The 26,884-nt window shown below is 45.7% G+C and overlaps 1 protein-coding gene across 1 annotated transcript in view; it reads left to right on the top strand.

Annotated features, from left to right (window-relative positions):
- The window catches only part of LOC129386734 (uncharacterized), a 79,188-nt gene extending 52,753 nt beyond the window's left edge, over positions 1 to 26,435 (top strand). The window contains exons 6-8 of the mRNA XM_072284030.1: positions 24,119 to 24,256; positions 25,284 to 25,485; positions 25,888 to 26,435. Coding sequence (XP_072140131.1) covers positions 24,119 to 24,256; positions 25,284 to 25,485; positions 25,888 to 25,895 — 348 coding nt within the window. The 3' untranslated portion in view covers positions 25,896 to 26,435. The remainder of the gene's footprint in view (positions 1 to 24,118; positions 24,257 to 25,283; positions 25,486 to 25,887) is intronic.
- The last annotated feature ends 449 nt before the right edge of the window (positions 26,436 to 26,884 follow it).

The following is a 26,884-nucleotide window of genomic DNA, read 5'->3' on the forward strand; positions in this document are numbered from 1 at the left end:
AGTGGTTAAGCGCATAGTACGCATAGTACATGGTTAAGCGCCATGTACGTATTTAAACAGGCCTTGACGTTGCGTGTACTCTCTGATGAAGGCCGGACCCCGGTCGAAGCGTCGGAAACAAAGCATCATGTGGTTCGTACGTGCATTCCAACCCTACCAATTCCGGGTTGTAAATGTGTGTATATATATATATATATATGAGGTCCGCACAGGCCGCCATTGGAACCTGAACCTGGCAACGCTTAACGCCAGAACGTTATCTAGGGAAGCGAGTCTAGCAGTGCTATTGGAGGAGTTAGCGGGCGGTAAATTGGTTATAATAGGGCTCAGTGCAATTAGGAGGACAAATGGAGCATATACAGTGCTAAAAAGCGGGCACGTCCTTTGCTACCTGGGCTTAGCGGAGAGACAAGAACTAGGAGTCGGATTCCTGATTGATAAGAATATAGCTGGGAACATACAGGAATTCTATAGCATTAACGAGAGGGTAGCAGGTCTTGTGAAACTTTATAAGAGGTACGAATTATAGGTCGTACAGGTCTACTCCCCTACATTCCATCATGATGACCAGGAAGTAGAAAGCTTCTATGCAGACGTGGAATTGGCAATGGGTAATGTCAAAACTTAATACACTATACTGATGGGCGACTTCAATACCAAGGTAGGCAAGAAGCAGGCTGCAGACAAGTCAGTAGGGGAATATCGCATAGGCTCCAGGAATAGCAGGGGAGAGTTATTAGTAGACTTTGCAGAACAGAATAACATGCGGATAATGAATACCTGCTTCCGCAAGCGGGATAGGCGAAAGCGGATGTGGAGGAGCCCGAATGTCTAGACTGGAGATGAAATATATCTTACACTCGGCGCTAACCCTGGCATCATACAATATCTGGACGTGCTCGGCAAGGTGCACTGCAGTGACCATAGGATGGTAAGAACTCGAATTAGCCTAGACTTGATGAGGGAACGGAAGAAACTGGTACATAAGAAGTCGCTCAATGAGTTAGCGGTAAGAAGAAAAATGGGGAAATTCTGGATCAAGCTACAGAACAGGTAATCGGATTTAACTCAGGAAGATGACCCTAGTGTTGAAACAATGACCAACAATCCTATGGGCATCATTAAGGAGTGTGCAAGAGAAGTCGGTGGTAACTCCGTTAGACAGGATACCAGTAAGCTATCGCACGAGACGAAAGATCTGATCAAGAAACGCCAATGTATGAAAGCCTCTAACCCAGATCTAGAATAGAAGTGGCCGAACTTTCGAAGTTAATCAACAAGCGTTGGTGTTAGGCTGCTGAACACGAAGTCGCGGGATCGAATCCCGGCCGCGGCGGCCGCATTTCGATGGGGGCGAAATGCGAAAACACCCGTGTACTTACATTTAGGTGCACGTTAAAGAACCGCAGGTGGTCGAAATTTCCGGAATCCTCCACTACGGCGTGCCTCATAATCAGAAAGTGGTTTTGGCACGTAAAACCCCATAATTTAATTTTTTTAATCAACAAGCGTAAGACAGCTGACATAGGGAAGTATAATATTCTTACGGTGAAGAGAAGGAAGTTCAATTAGACTAGAGGAAGACGAAGTCTGCCAGTTGCCTGACCGCCATATAACTCAGTTGTAAATGTACATTATTTTACACTCGTGGGCCTGCGTTCTTCCTGCAATATTTTGGTGGAAGGTGCTGGATACAATCGCGGAACTTCGCAGCGGACGTCATCTACCCGCCACCACAATTTCAAATCAACCGACACACGCGACAACACCTGAGCAGCGCGTGCCGTCGGTCAACCTCACTTATTGGTGGGACCCAGGGACATTTTGTGGCACGGACAACGCCTACGTCAAGGACTGGCTTATGATGTACAAGCGAGTGTGTGACAACAACAGGTGGGATCCAACAATGATGCTAGCAAACGTGATATTTTATCTTAGAGGAACAGCGAAGCAATGGTACGACACACACGAAGCTGAGCTAACGAGCTGGGATGTCTGCAAAGAAAAAAAAAATGCGAGACCTGTTTGGCAGAACTGTCGGTCGTCAGCTGGCAGCAAAAAATGAACTTGCGTGCCGCGCTCCGACGTCCACAGAATCCTATGCCATGTACATACAGGATGCGTTGGCCCTCTATAGCAAGGCTGATAACAACACGACCGAGGCAGACAAGATTGGTCACATACTGAAAGGTATTGCAGAGGATTCCTTCAATCTACTGATGTGTAAGTATTGTGCCACTGCGGATGCAATTATAAAGGAGTGCCGGCGCTTGGAAGAAGCGAAGGGCCGCCGCGCCGCTCAAACTTTCGACCGATTGACCAATACCGCCGCGACATCTTTTTGCGAAGACCCGCCGCGGTTCGTTCAGCCCACAGGCCCGGAAGATATCACGCGCATCGTTCGCCGTGAGCTTGAGGCCATGGCTCCGGCTCCAGTTCGTTCCGACTGTTGGGAAAGCGTGCCAGCTATCTCCCTTATACAAGCAGTCGTTCAGGAGGAAATAGCAAGTTTGGGCATTCCGTCTCTCTGCTCGGTCCGCCATACAAATACCTACTAGATTTCTCCTGCCGCTCGCTCCCAGACGCAAAGCTTTCCGCCACTCCGTCGCAACCCAGCTGACTGGTGCACAGCGGGTGATAAACCCATCTGTTTTAATTGCTCCGGTAGGACAGATCGCCCGTCATTGCCGCAACCACTGGTCGTCGCCTGCTCGGTGGTTGTCTCCGAGTCACCACCGCCAAGTACCAGACAATCGCACTTTCTCGCCGTATACGACGACTAGGAAAATCAATGCCGACAGGGCTCCACCAAGATCCAGCCGCTCCCCGTCTCCGCAAGGTCGTAGTTTCCGTTTGCCTATCGTTCACCGCTCTTCGTCCCCTTCTGCAGCCGGTCGTTCGCTTCGGGAAACTAGGCGGTGCAGCTCCCGGAGGTGAAGCTGCAACTCCGACCCGGCCCACAAATCCTCTGTTGACCCTGCCTACAAGTGGAAACCAACTGGACATTGAAGTTCATGGCGTTCCTGTTAGATTTCTCGTTGATACAGGAGCGCAGCTTTCAGTTATGAGCGCTGCTCTCCGCCGAAGGCTCTAAGAGGTTCTGACACCTGCCGCACCGGGCACAGTGCGAGTCGCCGATGGGAGTACTTAACCTGTCCTTGGAATGTGCACAGCACGTGTGACCATTGGGGGCCATTATACCATTGTTCTCTTTATCGTCCTTAAACACTGTCCGCACGACCTAAATCTCGGCATCGACTTCCTTTTGAAAAACTCTGCCCAAATTGACTGCTGCGCAGGTGTTGTACAGTTGGATCTGCCGCTTCCTGCCGACACAACAACTTGTGCTTCACACCACTTATGTTCGGCTGAGTTTGCAAGGCTGTCTCCACAAGCAGCTACAAATGTCCTCCTGACGCCCTCTCCTGCCGTACCTAACGGCGAGTACGTCGTGTCGCCGCTTACTGACGTAGTTTTGTCGCGCAATATTGCCCTGCCGAGCACCTTAATCTGGATCTGCGAAAACTGCACTCGCGTGTCCATCCTCAATTTTGCATTTTCATCGCATGTGCTGTCACACGGTATCGCCATGGCGCATATCACTCTTGGAAGAGTGTGATGTTTCTTCTTTGTCCTCTGAGTCCTTCCTCAGTACCAATGGACCTTTGTCACCCAGTCCTCCGTACTCGACCTCTGCAGACAATGTTTCTATGATCGCCCCTGACCTTCCTTCCGAGCAAACAGCAGCTCTTCGTCACCTCCTGTCATCTTATCGGGACATCTTCGATTTGGACGACTGTCCACTTGGCCAGACATCTGTTGTCACGCATCGCATCAACACCGGTAACGCCAGCCCCACTCATGGGCGGCCATATCGTGTCTCCGCGACAGAAAGAGCCATCATACAGAAAGAGATAGACAGGATGATGGACAAGGACGTCATTGAACCTTCCAGTAGCACGTGGGCATCACCGGTTGTCTTAGTAAAGAAAAAAGGCAACTCGTGGCGCTTCTGCGTTGACTACCATCACCTCAACAGGATACCAAAGAAGAATGTTTATCCCCTGCCTCGCATTGCTGACCCTCTTGACTGCCTTCACGGATCCCAATACCTTTCATCAATTGACCTCCGCTCCGGCTATTGGCGGATTAGCCTCGATGAGATGGACCGCGAGAAAAGCGCCTTCGTCACACCGGACGGTCTGTACCAACTTAAAGTCATGCCCTTTGGATTATGCAATGCGCCAGCTACATTTTAGCGCATGATGGACTCTCTCTTGCGTGGCTTGAAGTGGCCTACATGCCTCTGTTACCTCGATGGTGTGATTGTGTTTTTGCCAAAATTTGAGAGCCACCTGCAGTGCCTCACAACCATACTCTCCGTGTTTCGCAGGGCTGGCCTTCATTTAAACTCCTCCAAGCGCCATTTCGGTCGCCGTGAAATTCACATGCTCGGCCATCTCGTAAACGCCGCCAGAATTCAACCTCAGGAAACAGAAATTTCACACTGTGCGAAATTTTCCTGTACCTTGTTCAGCAAACGATGTCCGTAGTTTTCTGGGCTTATGCTCTTATTTCCGGCGATTTGTGAAAAATTTTGCCGACATCGCTCGCCCTCTCACTGACCGTCTTAAGAAAGATGTCATTTTCTCTTGGGGACCACTGTAGGAGAAAGACTTCTCTACCCTGATTGAGCGGCTTACAACTTCCCCAATTCCGTCACACGTTGACCCTTTTGCGCCCACTGAAGTACGAACTGACGCGAGTGGTCATGTGATCGGCGCTGTCCTCGCTCAGCCTCAGCAGGGCGAAGCCTGCGCCATCGCTTACGCTAGCCGCCTTCTTTCCACGCCCGAGCGAAATTACTCCATTACTGAGAGAGAATGTCTCGCGCTCGTATGGGCGTTCGCGAAATATGTCAGGGCGCCTGCATAAGGACGTTGACTACAAGTGCCACAATCCCGCGTGTCATCCAGACGATACCGATGCAGACTCGGACATCAGTGTTCTATCCCTCTACGGCTTCCTCCATATTAGCGACGAACAGCGCAAAGATCCGGTTCTTCGAACACTTATGGAACGCCTAAGCTCCTCGCCCAATGACCCGTCCCTCCGGATGTTCACCTTGCGCGATGGAGCTTTACACCGTCGTAGCGTTCGTCCTGACCGCCCGGAGCTCCTCCTAGTCGTTCCCAAGCACCTTCGACTCGCCGTGCACCAGCAACTTCACGACGCTCCTACTGCCAGCCATGAGGGCATCACTCGTACATATGACCACCTGCGGCTCCGCTTCTTCTTGCCCGGCATTTATCGCTCTGTGCGCCGTTATGTCGCTTCTTATGACCTGTGCCAGCGCCGGAAGACGCCTGCTATGCCTTCCGCTGGTTTGCTGCAACCAGTTGATATCTCTACAGAGCCCTTCTTCCGTGTGGGCCTAGACCTCCTTGGTCCCTTTCCACTTTCCATCAAAGGAAACAAATGGATTGCTGTAGCAACCGATTATGCCACGAAATATACCATCGCACGAGCGCTACCAACCAGCTGCGCTACAGATTTCGCCGACTTCTTACTATACGACGTCATGCTGCACCACGGCACCCTTCGCCAGTTGCTGACGGATCGCGGCCACTACTTTCTATCGAAGATCGTCGATGATCTGCTCTGCTCCTGTTCTACAGAACACCAGATTGCTACCGCGTACCACCCTCAAAAGAACGGCATCACCGAGCGACTCAGCCGCACGCTAACTGAAATGCTGGCCATGTACGTTTCCGACGATCACCGCGACTGGGACGTCGCATTAGCATACATCACTTTCGCATACAACTCCTCCCGTCACGACACTGCCAGATTTTCACAATTTTACCTGTTGTATGGCCGCGACCCCACCTTGCCCTTTGACACGTTGCTACCTTCCGCAGTACAATCAACCAGCACTGGTTACGCACGCGATGCTATTGACTTAGCGACCCAGGCCCGAGAAGTCAGCCATCATCGCCTCGCAGTATCGCAAGCTTCTCAAAAGCGACACTACGACCTTCGGCACCGAGACTCCCATTTTCCACCTGGTTCCCTTGTCCTTCTATAGATGCCTTCACGTCGCGTCGGCTTTTCGGAAAAACAACTTTCCCGTCATTCTGGTCCGTACCAGATCTTACGCCAACTGTCCGACGTGACATACGAGATCACCCCAGTCGGTCAGCCTTCAGTGCGTCCTAACGTCACAAGCGATGTTGTTCACGTCGTCAGGCTCAAGCCCTATGTCCCCCCATTAAGTGAGGCTCTGTAACTTGCACCGGGACGGAGATACTCTGCCAGGAGGGTGATGTTATGGTGAAGAGAAGGAAGTTGAATTAGACTAGAGGAAGGCGAAGTCTGGCAGTTGCCTGACCGCCATATACCTCAGTTGTAAATATACATTATTTTACACTCGTGGGCCTGCTTTCTTCCTGCAACAATACGGATAGAGTCGAACGTGCTCTCAGCAACGGAGGAAGCCTAAAAGCAGTGAAGAAACTAGGAATTGAAAAAAATCAGATGTATGCGTTAAGAGACAAAGTCGGCAATATTATTACTAATATGGATGAGATAGTTCAAGTGGCTGAGGTGTTCTATTGAGATTTATACAGTACCAGTGGCGCCCAGGACGATAATGGAACAGAGAATAGTCTAGAGGAACTCGAAATCCCGCAGGTAATGCCGGAAGAAGTAAAGAAAGCCTTGGGAGCTATGCAAAGGGGGAAGGCAGCTGGGGAAAATCAGGTAACAGCAGTATTGTTCAAGGATGGTGGGCAGATTGTTCTAGAGAAACTGGCCACCCTGTATACGCAATGCCTCATGACCTCGAGCGTACCGGAATCTTGGAAGAACGCTAACATAATCCTAATCCATAAGAAAAGGGACTCCAAAGACTTGAAAAATTATGGACCGATCAGCTTACTGTCCGTTGCCTACAAAGTATTTACTAAGGTAATCGCAAGTAAAATCAGGACACCTTAGACTTCTGACAACCAAAGGACCAGGCAGGATTCCGTAAAGGCTACTCAACAATAGATCATGTTCACACTATCAGTCAGGTGATAGAGAAATGTGCGGAGTATAACCAACCCTTCTATATAGATTTCATTGATTACGGAAAGCGTTTGATTCAGTCGAAACCTCAGCAGCCATGGAGGCATTACAGAATCACGGTGTAGACGAGCCGTATGTAAAAATATTAAAAGATATCTACAGCGGCTCTACAGCCACCGTAGTCCTCCATAAAGAAAGCAACAAAATCCCGATAAAGAAAGGCGTCAGGCCGGGAAATACGATCCCTCCAATGCTATTCACAGCGTGTTTACAGGAGGTATTCAGAGACCTGGATTGGGAAGAATCGGGGATAAGAGTTAATGGAGAATACCTTAGTAACTTGAGATTAGCTGATGATATTGCCTTGCTTAGCAACTCAGGGGACCAATTGCAATGCATGCTAACTGACCAGATCATTGATCAAGATCATGGCACTGAAATAATGAGAATAAGAATGGGCTGGTGTGCGTTTGGCAGGCATTCTCAAATCATGAACAGCAGGTTGCCATTATCCTTCAAGAGAAAAGTGTATAATAGTTGGGTGTTACCAGCACTCACGTATGGGGCAGAAACCTCGAGGCTTACGAAAAGGGTTCTAGTCAAATTGAGGACGACGCAACGAGCTATGGAAAGAAGAATGATGGGTCTAACGTTACTGGATAAGAAAAGAGTAGATTGAGGGAGAGAACAAACGAAGGTAATGACATCTTAGTAGAAATCAAGAAAAAGTAATGGGCATGGGCAGGACATGTAATGAGGAGGGAAGATAACCGGTGGTCATTAAGGGTTACGCACTGGAATCCAAGGGAAGGGGAGCGTACCAGGGCGCGGCAGAAAGTTAGCTGGCCGGATCCGATTAAGAAGTTTGCAGGGACGACATATATACATATATATATATATATATATGTATATTTACAAGACCTGATCATAGGAGGCAGATCAGTTTCACAGCATAAGCCTTCAAGCACCACCAAGCATTTGGCGTCTTTCAATGGAGCAAACTTCGTGAAATTGTCGCACAAATCGGTATCGCTACTACTGCTTCTCCTTTCCGCAGAAACTGCAGTGTTTCTCTCTATATATCTTTTTTTTTAACGTGAGTGCGAGCATAAGTGCTGCTGTGCAGGACTGCTGTTGATTCGGATTTGGAGGGAATTCGGCTTGGCCTCATTTCCGTTATTGAGTGAATTGCACAGGGTGCCCCAACTATCATGCACCATGTATTTAAAGAAATTGGAATTGCGTTACACGAAGAAAGCCTACTGCGCATGGTTTCCAGAACAGTGGAGTAGCCGCCAGTACTCTGCCAATCAAGAAAGTGTCCATGAGGCATTTGCAGGCACAGCCAAGGGACATCTAACTGGGTATTTTCAGCGCCGTACGCGAAGAAAACCTAGTGCACATGGTATCCATTACAGTGGAGTAGCCGCGAGTACTATCCTAATTATAAAAGTATCACAGAGACATTTTGCAGGCACACCCAAGAGACATCTAACTGCGGTATTTTCAGCGACGTACTCGAAGAAAACCTAGTGCACATGGTATCCAGTACATTGGAGTAGCCGGGAGTACTCTCGTAATTTTGAAAGTTTCACTGAAATATTTGCAGGCAGAGCGAAGGGATATCTAACTGCGGTATTTTCGGCGAAGTACTGGTTGCGTACCAAAGTTTCTGACTGGTAAAGAAAGCCGACGATAAAAAGTAAAACGCAATTTTGCTCCACGCGCATCTTCAATCAGCGCCCTCAAATTAGCAGCGTGGTGTTCACACAGAAATTTAAAACCATATTGAAGTGATAAAGTACGGATGAGCCAGCCGCCGCTTGCGCTTTTAGTGCGCTTGTCATCCTATTGTCAGGATTTTCAGAAAGCGAAATTCTCAAAATAGGAGCCATGCATCACCGCGCCAGTAATGATGCAGTGAGCTATTAGCAGCAATAGAAGTTCAGGTGAGAAAGCTCAAATTATTAGGGCAACAAAACTCGGGTAACGAACTTTAGGTGGGGTGGGGCGGAGTAGGCTTGGGCATCGCCGAAGGGGGCAGCATCCTCCCCGGAAAACTCCGGAGGGGGCTCGGGCTTACCCCCTCGCAGTTGTAATGCGGGACACTTTGTTTGGACGGTACAGGTTAAGTCTTGCTGTCTTGTCTTGGCTCGTGATGAATGATGTTGTTATCGAGGTTGCAATAAATTACTTCTCTTGTTATGAAGTTGATTCTAAATGCTGTTTCTAACAATGACAAGCAGTTTTTGTGCACCCATTTAAAAGGTAACATATGTATCGCCACAAATTCAAGAAAAAAACTTTTCCTTCTCGTGTAGCAGTGCACCGCCAAAATGACGCTCAGCGCGCTGAATTGCACTTGCTCAAAGTGCACTCAAGTTTGTCCGTGTGACAGGGTTATTAGCCTGTTTTGTGGCCTTCGTAATTCGGGCACTCGTTTAAGTGAGCTCTTGTTACGCAATCTGTTCAGTGTTCATTGGCATAAGTACTTTTTACAATTCGCTTTCACACTTTTCTTCTTTGTTTGCTTCTTTATTTCCTTTCTTTCTTTTTCTTTTTACCTCTTAAGCTGTAAAAGTGGCATAAGGACAGACTTGGTTTTCCGTCTTTAGAAAGGTCGGTCTGTGGCCAAAATCTCGTAATAAACAGTTTTTTTAAGGAGTGCAGCAGACTATTTAGTTAATAAGCTTCCGGCACGCATAGGTACCTCCGCCCTGACATCACATATATGCTTCTGAGGCCCGCAGTGAGTTTTGTGTCTCGCTCATATTTCATTTGTTCTTTTTTGCTTACAGACTATATTTTTTTGGCTGCCAATTATGCATCAGAAAAGCACTCTTTATTGTGTTTCGAATTGTTGCTAGAGAGCAGTGCAATGTCCAATCTATTGAATATTGGTATTTAAGGCAGTCCATATCACCTATAAAAAATGAATGGTTGTATCTGTAAGAGGTAGCAAAAAATTTACCAAGCAGTGTAAAAATACTTTATTTGTGCCCGTATGCAATGTACTTAAAAAAATTAAAACAATATTTTGCGTTGATGGGTGATAGATCGCAAAAGTAGTTTTCAGCTTTTGAAAGCGCACTAACAGCTATTTACGCCGCAGTTCTTCATTTTGCAGCAAATAGCATTTGGCGAGCCAGCAAAGTGAGAAATTGGCAAATTCTTATAGGCCTGCCTGGCTTCAAGACGAGTCAGGGAATTACGCTTTGTTGTATCACTAAACACTTATCTGTTCTCTAGCAAGAAAATGTAGCGAAACAATGATATTGTACTCAATTTCAAAAGTTGTTTGCAGCACTACTGAAGATATGAGGCGTACGCAGATAATATCCTCGCGCGCCGGAATACAATTCCGGACACACCTGTCTGAATATTGGCGGTTGAAAAATTTAGAATTCGCGATACGTTACATGACCTTTGTACATGCGCATTCGATACCGCGAATGACATTGCGGGAGAGCATACGAAGCGGAGCACATAACTGAGCGCATATCGAGGGTCTTTCGCATTTACTACTGGCTCTGAGATCTACAGCTTCTCCAACGGGGCAAAAACATTTAGGCTGGAGTTTAGTACAGCGAAAGACTCAGCCTTCGCTTTTTTGCACTGTAAGTAGAACACACTGCAAAATTATTTTGTTAAGGTTTTGTTGTCGTTCATAACCAAAGTAAAATACATTGAACATTACAAATACACATGGCTTACAAGAAAGCTAATGCGCTCGCCACAAATATATCCATATTCAAACAGTCACTCAATCATCGCGACCAGTAATTGATACTTAAAACCATGGTGTCGAAAACATTAGGCAACCAAATGTTCAGTGTTGCTTTGCGATGAGCCTGGTGCAAAAAAAAAAAAAAAAAATCTAGCGCTAAATTCCGCCATTTTGATCGCTCTATCTTTGGCAGCAAAGAACCGTACATCGATCAAACTTTACAGATAGTGAGGTTCAGAAGAAACCTAGGAACTGCTGTTCGCTGACTCAGCTGTTTTTATCAGCCCGCTGCGCCTAGCTTTCGTCTTTCCAATATGTTAAAGAAGTACTCCATTACTCTGCCTGAGAATATATATATGTATATATATGTGCGTGTGTGTGTGTGTGTGTGTGTGTGTACCATCTGTTGATCTTTTCGTCAGGTAGATGCGCTGGTCCTTGCAAAGTGTCTTCGTCAGGATCAAGACATCCAAAGTCCCCTTGCAATTTCTTTTACACTGAAAGCCCGGATGTATCAGCCTGAAGTAAAAAAGCCCATTAACGAAACGATGTTCTCGCATTGCGTTGCCGGAAATTTTTCGCAAGACGTGGATCCCCTTCAGGTATGTTGCACGGCCACACCGATCGTCGCTATTCTTCCGCAGCAAAGCGGTTATTTAGGTGTTTTTGTAGTCGTTTCGTGAATCTTCACAAAAAGTATATGTATATCTATATATATATATATATATATATATATATATATATATATATATATATATATACCCACAGCTGCTTTTAGCGGGCCGCTGCGCCTAGCTTTCATCAGTCCAGTATGTTTACGAAATACTCCATTTCTCGGCCTAAGAACATATATATGTGTATATATATATATATATATATATATATATATATATATATATATATATATATATATATATATATATATATATATATATATATATATGTGTGTGTGTGTGTGTGTGTAATCAGCTAGCGCGAATGCAATACGACGCTACGTATGCATGAATTCACCAGAATGGTATAAATGTATCAAAGCTGCACTGATAGCAATTGCAGTGCTCAGTATTACACATCAGCTTTTTATACGGTGTCGTAGTTGTACACGTAGTCAACATGGCACGACGCTGCACGCCACACAACCCGAAGTGCACAGTAGCACTGGCACCCTGCTGTCACCAGGCGTGTCACAACATTGGCGAAGTGAAGAACGCAGCCAATGGCGTTACTGGCCGTTGCGCCTCTACGGACGACAAGATGAGGATTACGGAGAAACATTCGGAGTTTGCCACCGTTGATCAAATGATCAGGTAGATTTAGCTTGACAGTTACGCTCGTTTAGTTCAAGCCTGGTGCCGTGTAACGTAAAACTGTTCCAATATGTTCTTATTCCTATCTCCTGGCTTAAAGTTTAGGTCGCCACCGAAGGAAGCAACGGGCAGTAACCAGCAGCATTGTTTTACGTGTTCAGTCAAATGATATCGACGTTCATGGGAGCTCACATCCAGTTGCCTTTCACAGAGCTTCGGATTGCTTACTTTCAGCGATGTTAATTATCTAAGTGGCCGTCGTAGAGGCGAGGAGCACGCTCAAGTGCACTCGTTTTTGGTAGGGCCGAAGCAGCGAAGTGAAAGTAGATTCCCGGATGAGGAAGGCGGCGCCCTCGTCTGCGATTGGTCCGCTCTCCCGTACTTAGTTTGTGGTTCCTGGTCAAGAATCGCGCCTCCGTGATGGAAGCTTAATCCGACGACAGTTGGTCAGTGCGTGGTTGTATACTTTCCCAAAGAGCTCTGCTACGTTATATGCAACGCGACAAAGTTTACTACACGCAAATATGCCCTCCGGCAGCTCCTAGCAGTCCGTGCCAAAGCAATCGGTGCCCAACCGCCTTCTATTCTTTTAGAAACCAGGGGTGCTATGCAGGATGCGCCGAGTTTCTCGTTCACCCGAGTTTTACCCGAGTTTGCTCGACGGCAGTCAGTGAACGGAGATAGCGCGGGACGCGCAAAGGCTGCAGGCAAAAAAATACGTAGACAAAAACCCGTGTATGACAACATGAGCGCACCCTGCGCGGGACGCTGCTTCCACGTTTCAAGCGCAGACGGCTGCACAACGAAACGCGCCAGCGCCGCGTATTGTTATCAATACCGTGACTGTCCCGCTGTCTGTCTGCACACTTGCCGTGAGCCGCTTGCCACGCCTTTCGCGGGCGCGTCAAGGGCGTGCCTCCTCTTTCGGGCACTATCTTTCTATCCTCCATCGAATGCGAACAGCGTACATGCGGCGCATTTTTGCACTTACGCTTTCGCTCAAACGAATACGTTAAAATGCAACAAATAAAATAACGAACATTTTTATTTCTTTAAGTGTCTGTTTTTCGTTTTGAATGCTAGAAATTTCTGATGACAAATGGAGATCGAGGTAATTATTAAATTTTGCACTTCTTGCCGCGTGTGGCGACAGTGAGGCGAAAGCTTAGAAGCGGATACATTGAAGCGGGTCGCAGGCCCGAGGCAGTTCATATGGTGAGAAGTCACCTAGGGGCGCTACAGTACTATTCTCAGTAATGTCAGTGATCACCACTCTTTCTCTATTAGGGGAATAGAAACGCAGCGCCGCGGTACGGCTCTTCATTGAAGGCACTTTAAGGGCCCTGCTTTACCAACTAAAAACGACACAGTAGTCATAAATACGGGAACAACGGCTGTCGCTGCAAAATGGCGGTCCGTAGTGCCCGCTGTGACGCAGTTCAGTGAAAATGTACCAGTTTATCTTTGTGAGCGAAGCCTCGGCGATGCATTGCGAAGAAGTGCGTGCTTCCCAGCGACACAATTCATCGCTTCTCATCGCTTGCCCAGTGAAAGTGCCTCTGAGCGCATGTACGCAGTATTTCAGTGTTTTGTGCGCACCAAGGTGCTTGCGGATTACTTATGCTGGAGGCAGCAGCGATCGCAGAAGGATATCGTAACGACACCGCAGCAATCGCATTTTGGCAGGTGAGGGCTCTTGTGTGCGGTTATGAAATGAGGCTTCGAACTGAGGAAGGTGTTGGAACTGTTGAGTGCGCAGTGCTTGTGATGAAGAAATGCCATTGCACTGGGTCTAGAAGAGCGAGCGATCCTCGGACGCTGATCGTGTTTACGACGTTGTGGCTCCGATGCATCACCGATGACAGAGCAGCCATCTGAAACGACTGCTGCGATACGCACTCCTCAGCATCGTCGTCACCCTCGGTGCATCGACGCCTTGCAAGCAGCTACAGTGACGTGCCGATAATTATTTACTGTGCGCTACGTCGCCACAATGCAGGCAATGAAACCATGCTGTGGGGCCATCTCAGACCGAGAAGATATATGCATAAGCCAGCGACAGTCAACGATTTGTTTTTGATAGTAGTGCACAGTACAACACCGATGACAGTGCGTTGCGCGTGTTTTATGTCGGTGGTGAATATTGTTGATGCCTGTCAGCTCGGCACCGTGTCGCTGTTGCCAAAAGATGTGGCCCAACCGTGGTGGGTGCGCACACAAGAGTTACATGCCTCGCGCGGGGCGTGACCTATGGCTTTGATTGACAGGCGAACTCGTGCTAAACTCGTGCATCGCAAAACCTCTTCCGAGTTCAACTCGGGAACGTGGTGGCGGCATCAGCAGCCTGTGTTATTTCATCCAGCGGCAGCAAGCGTCAGTATGACCGTCTGGACCCGTTCACGTACATGACCGCCGTGGAGTTTCAGCGTCATTTTCGCCTGTCGAAGACATCAGTGCGCTGGCTGTGTGACGAGCTAGGCGAAGACTCTCGTATATGGAGACAGCGTGGCGGGCTTCATTCGCTCACCGTCGAAGAGCAAGTCCTCTGCGCCCTCAGTTTCTACGGGACTGGGAGTTTTCAGGGAAGCGTCGGTGCCAAACGTTACATTGGACGTCATCAAACTACTGTGAGCCTCTGTGGTAGAGATGTCTGATGCGCTTATTGATGCGGCAGTGCGGAAGCGGTGGCTGGCTATCCCGAAGACTGCGGCTGAGCGGGAATTTTTAAAAGAACGCTTCTTACTTCGCGGCAACATTACAAACGTAATCGGGTGTGTCGACGGAACGTACGTAGGAATTAAGGTGCGTTCAAAGTCAGCGTTACTGTGATTATCATTGAAGCAATATCTAGACGCACCATATTGCCAAATTTGTCACTTCTGTGTAGCCGACTTAAATTTTGTGTTACCGACATCACACATGCGACAGCCTATGATAATGACTTTTTCGCTGGTTGCTGAATTTTTACAGATTGTTCTACTTATCTATCAGGGTGCCTTCCAAATGGCTCACTTTTTGGGGAAAGAGGTTAATGAAGTACGAATAGATAAATGGATATCACAAATTGTGTGAAGTACCCTGCGAATGCTAATCTCATAAAGAACTTGTTTTTTTATGAGATTACTTAGTACTTACTACAAGTTAGTATGCTAATGCTGAATTATGGCCATGCGTCATCTATCCGCCGCACTATGAAACAGCAAGGCATTGCAAAATTCGTTGCAGTGCGAGATGCGGATGTTGCACCAAGCCGGTAGTGCCTATGCATTTATGGCGAAATGAAAATGCATTGAGAATCTGAGTGTGCTGGCTTGCATGAAGAAAATACTTCAGAGTGTTTGCTGTGTTCACTGTTGGTGCATGTGCCAGTGGTTCAGTGTATTTCTTTAGGGGGGGGGGGGGGGGGGCGGGGGCAGCGTTATTCTGTATGGACAAATCGTATATTTTCGTCTCATAATAGGGCTCTAATTCTTCAGCAGTAGCATTGCTCTGCAGAACTCGGTGTGCGTGAAGATGTCGTGAACCACCAAGGCAAAATTACATATCGGGAGAAATGTGCTGCAGATGCCAATGAAAAGTGGGTCTTTAACCCGCCATGATAAAAATAAAGATTGCAGAGCGAATAGACCTTTTCTACAGCTTTAGAGCAATGATTACACAAACTGTGGCATGCTCAAACGTGTAAAAGCTTGCCGCAATGCGAAAGTAGGATGAGCAATATGCAGCATATTTTGGCATTGAACATGTCTTGTAAATGCTATTTTTGTTGTAAGCTTCAAGCCTCGCTGTCACACCTTTCCCTCCAGCACTCCCTTTACTGAAACGCAGCACTGTCTTTCTATTGGTGTCATGATGATGATGGTAACGGCAGCAGTAAGGCTGGTTAATGCTTGCCCCTTTGATTCCTGCGAGTTGAGTGGTACAGAATATGGCACATGCATACACCTGCGCAGCAAAATTTTATGCTTGTGGTGATTTGTTGGAGAGCTAATTCGTGTTGGGACATTTCAAAGATGTGCGCCATTGTGGCTTAATAACTAGATCATTGGAGAGGTTGAAGACTCGTATCGGTACAGAAGCTTGAAGCTGAATTGCACCACAATTCGACGGGACACAAAGAAGAGAAATACACACAGCAGAACGCTCTTCTGTGTGTGTTACTCTTCTTTGTGTGCCGTCGAATTGTTGCGCGGTCCAACTTCAAATAGAGCATTCGGCCTCTTTGGTGCAGGACCGAAGAAGTGTGAGCTATTCGACACCATGCCAGTGCCTTGCCACACAATTATGGAAGTCTGAAGGTTTGCAAACAAAGCTTTGCTTTCAAATCCACCTGCTCATGTAATACAAGCACTGATTGAAAGAACCATCATACAAAAATAATGGTGAAATGAATGGCCTTTGAAATTTTGTATGTTGACACTAATGACATAATAGGTGCCACAGCAAACTCGACAGTTGTACTGGACACAGCACTTTGTTTCCTATGTGAAGCAGAAGCTTTCATTACATGCTGTGCAGATAACCAAGCTCAGTTTGTTTTAACGTGGTACACAACATTCACTGTAATCTGTTTTTGATTCTAAAGTGCCAAACACCACCTCTTTTTCAAGGATATCATGGGAATATTTGGTGCGAACTGTTTACAGCCCCTCATAATGGAAGTGTGGCCAGCCAGCTTTGCTTGGGTACCTTTATAGATTTCTGTTCCTGATCATTGTGTGCTATCAAGTTGATAAGTCTATGCAACCAGTGCAACGCATTACGTGATTCTATAGTCGGATACAACTTTAGGAGGCCGCAGAATCTGCACTTCAATGGCAGGTGAACACAAGCCTGCACCACTGGGCACACACTCTACACTGACGTCGTGCCGCTGGACGCACTAATACCCGCTCATTGGAGAGGGACTATTTCTTTAGACGTGGAGGCAATGGGCAGCTGCGCTTTGGTCATCTGGGCGGGGCCTCTCCTGTCTTGTGAAGTTGTACCTGACTAGAGGATGCTGCTTTTCATACAACACAAAAGGACAAAGTGTACAATTATTTGGCCCACGACATGGATACATCACAAGTGAGCTATGCATGGGCTTAAGCTGTGTGAAAATTAGTACATGCAAATATATGACATTGTTAAAGAATATGTGGTATCGAACATGCATGTAATGGCACGTTTAAATTGGGGAGTGTTGCATTCATATGCACAGTCTATACGTGATAGCATTATTAAGCTCATGCCGTTTCCTGTCTTTTCATTGTGAAATACACACACCATTCATCTTGTGGCTAATCAACACCCACTGTATTCTTGCACATAGAAAGAACAAACAGCACAATTACGTATATGCTGCATTAGTGTCTTTTTCATTTACTCGGTCCAAGAGTGGCACAGGTTGTCTTACGTTTTTGCCTATTTAGAAGAGACATCAAGTGCATGTTACAAGTGTCCCAATATGCACAGCACAATGTTTACTGCCATAATTTTATTCATGCTCTTGAATGAGAAACAAAACAATAAACTGAAAGCTCCTTTATAAGGTGTGTTCTGGGGGCTCGACTGGAGAGCAGTGAGGGCACTGATTCTGCTGTTGCAGAGCAGCCCTCTGGACCTTGCCACACTCTCAAAAGCACGTGCCTGGCGCTCGCCTACTGCCACCAGGCGGTTGAGTGCCTCCAGCAGCAGAATGTCTTGCTGCAAAAAAAGTGGATTGTTGGAATGAATCAACCGCATATAAACCACTATTTACAAATAAAAATGCTAATTGCACTATTGGTACTAAATGCCCTTAACTGTGGAAGATTTTAGTTTGGGCATAACAAAAGAATTTGTCGGGACAACGTTGCTTTATTTTTCATAACGGGTTGTTTTTTTCAGAGCCAATTGTAATGTTTATTAGTGTGCCAACAGCTGAGGTGTCCTCGCACCTTCACGAGTCTCTACTGTCAGCACCACAAACCTATTTTTGTTCACTGCAAAACCAATGCCGCTCCCTACAATCCCGTCTTATGCGAGCTGATTGCATCCTATGCCTACAAGCATCATATTTTTGTCCCATTGCGCAATTTTCTGCCATCCTCGGCTGCAGTACTTGACATCCATTCTGTCCCGCTTATGTAATAACCTGTTATAAATTGGCAACAAGTGATTGAAGACGTGCATGACCTGCCTGCCGATTCCATTTTTTTTCCTTAATCTCACCTAGCATATCAGTTGCCACGGTTTACTACGCCACTGTCTTCCTGCCTTAATGCTATGTCCAACAATTTTTGTTACTTCGCTTTCTGCACAATCCTCGACTTCTCAAGTTTCTTTGTTAACCTCCAGGTTTATGTGCCATATTGCATAACCAGTAGAATACAATGATTCTAAACATTTTTCAAGGATATCGGTAACGTGGCGATCACGATTCGGGAATGCCTCCCTCGTGCCGTTCAAACCATGAAATTTCTGTATGAGTTTTCTGCTTTACATCAGTACCTGCTATTGATATGTCACCTGGATAAAGATACTCTTCCATAGATTCTGCGGGCTGAATGTCACTGATGAATTTCTGTTATCTCACCATGTTAGTGATGGTTACCTTTATCTTTTCCATATTTTCGCGGGCCCACGCACATGTAAAAGCACGAACACTCATTGGTTCTCTATGCCTTTTTTAAACTGCTGGACATTCGGTTCGTTACTACGAAAGTGACTTAATCCGTGCACTATTATTATGCTAAATATGAAACAGTAGAAATATACTTATCTGCAGTTTGTCGATGTCTCCTTCACTGTGTTGGTTGCGAGATCCATCATCGGCACCACCTCCTTGTCGCATCGTAGCTATATCGGCTGTCTTCCTTTGGCACACGCTATGCAAAATTCGTGACGCTCGCAGTCACGCAGAGGGGAGGAACTCAGCGCACTCACAGAAGCAGCACCGGATAAGTTGTTTGTTCAGGATTCTGCCGTCAACAGTGGGTGCGCGTTGCGATCTGTAAAATCGCCGAAGCTATTGGCAGTCTTTCGGGGTGCACGGAAATATTGCTCACGGAGGAACAGAACTATCCAAGAAATAGTGGTCATCGTCGAGCCTGATCACTACGTCGCGCACTGCAAGCTCGTTGTACGAGTTTGTTTAAACTGGGCCTCTTCGATGTTTAGCCGCCATGTTCGCCCGATGAATGTATGTGATGACGCCACCACAGCGTTCCCTCGTGGTATAATGCAAAGCGTACTAAATAACAAATTAGTCGAATACACATTCAGTCTACATCTTGTAAGCTTTAAAATGCTTTTAAACCACGTTAAACTAACTAATAATATTATGCTAAATGCATTTGTTTTATAACTCGCTTGTCCGTGTAATGCACTCAGTGGAACGACAAACAAGTGAAAGAAGGCACGACCATGCACCGACGGTATGATCACGTGAGCCCCAGTTTGTCGACCGCCCAGAAGGCAACGCCCAAGGAATGATAGCCACCCATAGTGAATCTAGATAAACCAATGAAACTGGAGGCTTGTGGAAAGATACACTGTGTCTCGGTACCATTTGTGCTTTCATCTTGGGGTGTCGCCAGAGCTCGTGAAGATCCCGAGTTTCGCCAAACTCGGCGCATCCTGCATAGCACCCGAGGCATTCTTTTTATTTATTTATTTATTTATTTATTTATTTATTTATTTATTTATTTATTTATTCGGTATACCTACATCGCGTGTACGGCATTATCGTAGGGGGGTTAAAATACAGGTGGTCATTCTTACACTATTAAAAAAAGATCTGTTTTGTTCGGCGTATTAATGCATCTTTAACGCGTACACGTCACTTTCAGGCGGTGAGTTCTCGCGGTTTTGTGAGGTCGCGTGACAGACTGGTGAAGTAAGCGCCATCCGCAAGGATATCGTCAGTGCAGAGGGCTAACGGCAAAGAAGGCGCCGAATCGGAAATAACTACTTTACTTTTGCTTTGTCCACTGATGCATAATTACAATCTAGACGTCATTTCAAATGGGGAATCATCGTGGTTCTCAGGCCTCGCATGACTGATAGGCTACATGGAGGTGGGCCAACAATGCTTTCACTAATCGTGGAGGGCCAAATAAAGACTTGAAATAGAAAAAGCTCTGAATACTTCCCGTTATACCACCACTGTAATCGTAGCAGGCAGTGGTATACACGCCGCTCGTAAGCACAGACGTTGGGTGTGTGCGCAAAGTTCTTGCTTGTTGCGGAAACAAGAACATTGAGCTGTTGCTACGGAGGCGAGAAAACCTTGCTAGGCGGTACTTCCTGCAATCTTATATTTTTTTTCTTTGCAGCCAAGTGCGCTTTGCATCCCTCTGCGCTTTCTAACCATTCACGAGCTGGTTGCGCACGCTCTGTCAATAACGAGACAGCACGATGGTGGCGGCGCCAATATGGCGCCGATTACCTGTCGTATGCTCACGCAGTTGACATCGCAATAAACATTGGTTCAGTTCATTCAGGCGGAGAAGTTCAGTCTGGTATCTTTTCTCTGAGAGGATAAAGCAAGGAGTTTAATAAATCGCAATGGTGAGTTAGGCAGTAAGCGATCTTGTCACAACCGGACATACTTTCAACTCATTTTCGGTGACATTAATGGAAATATCATAATTTGTTACCGCAGTCAATTCACAGTTCTTCATGTGAAACTGCCAGTTTTTATTGTGATGACAAATTTTCATGCAGAGTACTTTCTTTTCTGCAATACCCCGCTATCTTAGTAGAACGAACATCCAATCAAATATTTTCTCGGACTTAACGGTAAAGAAATAATTCCTTTTTACTCTACCGCGATTGCTATATTAAGCTCAAGTGCTCCTGTATTGCAATAGGTTTGTTGCATATTTTAGCGTAGCGCGAGAATTCTTGCAGACCTTTTCAATATGAGGTAAAATATCATGAAGCTCCTAAAAGTAAGATTTAGGAGATTTACATACACTGTCATGATCCAATATCTCCCATAGAGGCATCACTCATATGTACTTCAGTAGAAAATAGTAGCTGCGTATAATTATCGCCGACCGGACGTAAAATTACGTGACAGGCGTTATGCAAACCGCATGGTATGGGCAGAGTCTGCCCTCATTCATCCCTAGAGTCAGGTACCAGAAACATTAAGCTTCACTGCGTTGTTGTCCCATATTTCCCAAGGAAGGTCTCGTGGCAACATTGTTCGAAATAGTATAACACTCGGAACCGTTCTTAAAAGGTTTGCGCCAGCCTATACATTTCTATCCAGCGATGGTATTTCGGAGTCACAGAACTTCACCGTCACAGTGTGTGAGTGAGTAAATACTGCATTCGAAACCAATGTTGACCTTGAGTTGGCGCGGCCGCGAGACCCTGGACCCTGAGAACTTCTTCAGCTCTCTTGATTAGCTTCACTTGCTGGTCAGGGTGGGGGCACTGCAACACGGCCTTCCACTGCTAACTATTACTTATATGGTGATTCGTGTCGTCTCGTAATGTGGATGGCCACATAATATTGAACTGATCCGGTTTTTGCTTGCACTGATTACAGGTATTAAGGTATTAGTACGGATTTTAGTAGAAATAGTCTACGGGGTAGGGATAAGTCAAAAGTGAAAAAAAAAATGGGCGAGTTGGTATGGAAGCATGGCCAAATTCAGAGCGCGAACTACTGCGACGCAACCTAAGGCACAAGAAAAGACAGGACACGGCGTTACTTGCAACTGAAAGTTTATTAGGAAGGTCACAGATTATGTAAACCCGACATGTGGCTATGTCACCAAGCGTCAGGGTGATGGCATAAAAACAGAAATAAATAAAAAACAAACGAAAAAACAAAAAACAAAAATGTCTATTTATCATTGTTTGTTATTGATCTTAGGGATAGGTACTGGTCTGGCCGGAAGATTTTGTGGCCACACAAATGCAGGTATGTATCTGTGTCGGAAATGTAAAAAAAAAGACGGTTGTGTATCTGGCAGGTGACATTTGTTTTATGGATTTTATTATGTACACAGCGTCCATAACTTGAAGCGTAATATACCTGGCGCATTTTGTCGGCAGTACAGCACCCCCGGAAAGCTTAGAGAATCTATTCATTACCTTATCGGTGTTGAAACTTGATCAGTACTGCGACGCTGTTATAGGCGATAAACTACACGACGTTGACAGTTCATCGCAGATGCCTGTGAAGAGCTGAGCAGACCCAATACTGTTTAGTCAGCTGAGGAAAAATATTTCTTCCGGTCAGACTCACTTGGCGTCACGATCTAGGATGAATAGTAGCACCACAGGCATATCCGCAGTTTAGGAATACTTCAAGTATGGCCGAGACCACGAGCCAGATCGCGTTAACTTCAGCAGAGACGCCGACCATGGGGACGTGCTGGCTCTTCGCCGTTTGCAAAGGCAAACGAGTTCTGCAGAGGCCAGTACGGTGGAGCGAGAATCAAGAAAAACGCAATTGTCGTCCATCCCACTGTAGCACGAAGCTAGGGAATAAAGCAGTGGGTTTCTCAAAAGCGTCATAGTTTCCTTTCTAGCTTCGTGCTACAATTGCCTGGATGACAATCTTCTCTATTACACTGGCAAATAAAGTCTGCTCAATGTCACAGCAGATCCCAAGACCTTACGTTTTACCGAGGGTCGGTGCTATCAATGGCACAATGGGCCATGCTAAAATCACAAACGAAGTGCAGGTAGCCATAGGCTTGGCGTTTTTGGAGGCGAAGCGCTGAGCAAAACTGGTTTTCAAAAAAGTGTGAGTTCCGTGGTTAAAAAAAAAACGAGCGTCTAAAATTTACAAAGAGCTGCACCTGAAAAACCAGAAAAAAGTCGACGACCACACCCAATGTAATTGGAAGTTAAATTAGATGACCCGGTAAAATCATAAGAAGGCAAAAGAAGAAGCGACAGCAAGTAAGGTACAAAGTTTGGGCACAAGAATGTTCATATAAGTTTACCTTGCAAAACAAAAATCTAAGGAAACACCTTGACAGAATACATTGACCGTGTCTTGCTTTTCGAGTCTTGCAAAACAATGCCAAGATAGTACTCAATCTAACGTCTTAGGAAACGGCCCAATGCAGAAGCGCGAGTTTTCAAAGCTAATAGGAGCGTTAACAGGGCGTGGGCGGTTGGGAGCGGGCTTTCAGGATGAACAAAAATGTTCGGCTTAATGGTGGAAAAAATGTGGAAAGCGATAGGGTGAGGTCTTCACTGTACAAGATAACTTGATACCAGAGAGAGAGACAACTATTTTTAGCTGCGGTTTGTCAAGCCGCAAGGCTCCCCAGGACGTGAAAATGAATCTGCCGTGTTCCTGCTTCGTATGTCTGTTTCTGGGGTGGGGGGAGGGGGGTGTTTCTGGGCAATTGGCCATCGCGGTTTCGTTGCCTAGTTTTCGCCGCAACAGCTTCAGTGATGTTGCGTGCTCAACCTGCGGATAATTGTCGCTGCAAGTGTACCAGGTGGTTGTGATGCGCTGACGGCTGTTTCAGAAATTTTTCGATAGTAAGCTACACCCAGGAGCTACCTCGGTTCGAAAATGAGCAAATAAGTGCTTCGCTCTGAATTGTTCCTTCGACATACGAATCTTCCTCACATAGCGGTTTATACGAACAAGCTGGAGCTGGGCGCTAGTTTGTGATACGATTCGGTGTCGACTGTAGCTCGAATAGTCATCACACATGATAGAGTAAAGAATTTTTCATCCACGATTCGCGGCAGCCGCCTACACGCAGCGTCTATACCAGAGGCGCAGCAGCTTAATGGCATCTCCTGTCGTCGTTGCACCTGTTGTTGTTGCGAAGAACGCGCGAAGAGCAGTGAAAAAGACCTTCTGGTACATGCTTATAAGAGCACCTAAATTATTATTATTATATTGTATTTTATGTCTGAAAAGTTTAAAATAGCTGCTTTAAGAATGTGGTCAGCTTGATTAGCCGTAATACGCCCTGAACATCGGACTACGCAGCTTTCATCAAAGAGTCTAATGGTATGCGTGCCTTCAGCACTGCCTCATTTTTTTCTCTCCTAGTTCTGCGATCTCGCCAAGAAAGGCTACGTCAGTGGGCCGTCCTTCGAGAAGTCTGACAAAACTATGTATGCTTTCGTAACAACACCGGAAAGGACCACAGTCGTCTACTTCGACAGTAGATACACGCTTCGTATAAAGGTGAGTCGTGCTGCCAATAGTGAATAGAGTATGAGCCAAAGGCTCTCTGGCCACGTGCAAATGCACGTGGAGTATAGGTGTAGTACATAGAGGTCATACATATACTCTCTGACAAATTTCTATTTGACACTGTATTCGAAATGAATCGGTTTTGACATTTAAGAAGCTCAACTTTCTTTGCAACTTTCCCGAGCATGCTTCGAAAATTGGAGGCGCAGTTACACATCTTCGACCTATTCAAGCATAATTATGATCACTTATAAGCTGCTATTAGCAACTTTCAGATTTCTAAGCACTGCAGATCATAAACGACGCGCTTCAACGTAGTATCAGCAGAGGTTTCTCGATAAAATGAAAAAATCGTTACTATATTCAGCACACTACGTTCCGTGATAACATATGCAAAGTTAACCATAACGACACACCGTTGAATAAAGGCGCAAATCCTTGCTTGACAGGACAACCTTCTTTCCAAGTGCAAAAACAGTTTAGCCCCTTTACCCTACACTAGAGGTACCTTTGAAGGAATAATAGCGGCGCACGACAACCTAAGCGCAACAAACGGCCGGTCCAACGAAGATAATTTTCAAATATGGAGGACTGTAAAGCGTTGTTGCAGTTACATCTGTAATATTCGTCACGTCACTTCACATGGATTAAAATTTGTGCGCCCAATGAGATCAGCCATTGCTTCGTACTCGTCAGTGATAAAAAACTAGTCACTGTATAATTAGCGTTGCTCGTATATTACACAAAGCAAGAAGTACTTCTTCAACGCTTCAAAACATGAACTAAAAGCCGTTTACGCGTCTCTCAATTCTTTCAGTTCGGTGCATATGCGCGCACTGTTGTGATAAATCATGGTGATTTCCTTTTTATTGAGTTTTTGCCAAAGATGCGCGCGTCCTAGACTTCTTAATTTTACCAAATTAGTATGGTAATGTTCTGATAGAAAAAGAGCCTATTTATATTTTCGCTTTTATTTTATATAATATTTCGCACTCACTACGGCATTGTTTCTCTTCAGATCTGTGAATTGAAATACCAAGCACTGGATCTCACCGTAAGCCTAGCTCCTTACGACGTGAATTACGACTTTGATTCATTCTACTGCAACATCGTCAGCAACTTTTCAAGGACTGCACACATCGCGACGACTGTTTTAGACTTTATTAAGAACCGTTTCACTGACGGCTCAAAAAAAATTGGTTGCCTTGCTCTTGGAAAAGGTATTTCTGGCCGATAAATTCGGCCTTATTTTGGTTTGTGCGCCCAATGAGATCAGCCATTGCTTCGTACTCGTCAGTGATAAAAAACTAGTCACTGTATAATTAGCGTTGCTCGTATATTACACAAAGCAAGAAGTACTTCTTCAACGCTTCAAAACATGAACTAAAAGCCGTTTACGCGTCTCTCAATTCTTTCAGTTTGGTGCATATGCGCGCACTGTTGTGATAAATCATGGTGATTTCCTTTTTATTGAGTTTTTGCCAAAGATGCGCGCGTCCTAGACTTCTTAATTTTACCAAATTAGTATGGTAATGTTCTGATAGAAAAAGAGCCTATTTATATTTTCGCTTTTATTTTATATAATAGCATTTCGCACTCACTACGGCATTGTTTCTCTTCAGATCTGTGAATTGAAATACCAAGCACTGGATCTCACCGTAAGCCTAGCTCCTTACGACGTGAATTACGACTTTGATTCATTCTACTGCAACATCGTCAGCAACTTTTCAAGGACTGCACACATCGCGACGACTGTTTTAGACTTTATTAAGAACCGTTTCACTGACGGCTCAAAAAAAATTGGTTGCCTTGCTCTTGGAAAAGGTATTTCTGGCCGATAAATTCGGCCTTACTTTGGTGTCGTGTCATCGTATCTTGTTGCTGTTGCTGGGCACAGCATTGCGAATTCTAAGTGTAAGTGAACTCTCTGTTCGTGATTGTTACCAAAATGCCGCTGTCGTCTTTGACTATGCATTATCACGCGGGCACCGTACAACTCCGCCATAATCGTACTCACGCCAAAGACCGGGCGTGGTAACATGACACACAGTACCTTTATTCAATAAAACTGAGATACGTTAGCGTGAGAGGGTAGCCATCCTTGTTTTTTGTCATTTCTTCAACTTCTCCCAACATTTCCTTTTCTCCCTTACACTCTTCCTCTTTTAAGTATCGCCCCTCCTGCGGTTATACGGAAATATATCCCGTACAAAAATGACTGTTGATCAAACATTGATATATTGTTGGGCAATTGTTGAAACAACGGATTTCAACAAATTTTCAATAGCAATTGAGTTCACTCAAGCCTTGCACAACAATATTGCCGTTGAGTGTTCTCAATAAACAATTGGGTAATTTGTGTTGATTTTTCTAGTTTTTATGGTTGTGTAGCAGTTGAGCCCAGTATACAATAATTAGGACTCGCAAATGAAGACATTCCAAAAGTTTATTGCGATGCGTTGCAACCTCATTCCTGTCACTTTGCGGCAGGTAGGTTCTTCTTTCGCCTAGCTTTCAATTAAAGAAAATAATGTATGACCGATTGGGTGGAATCGAACGTCGGCCGTCAAGCCCGGCATTCTAACCAATAGGCCACGAGCGCACGCCTACTCCTCTCAT

Source organism: Dermacentor andersoni, chromosome 8, assembly GCF_023375885.2.
Source record: "Dermacentor andersoni chromosome 8, qqDerAnde1_hic_scaffold, whole genome shotgun sequence".
Lineage (NCBI taxonomy): Eukaryota > Metazoa > Arthropoda > Arachnida > Ixodida > Ixodidae > Dermacentor > Dermacentor andersoni.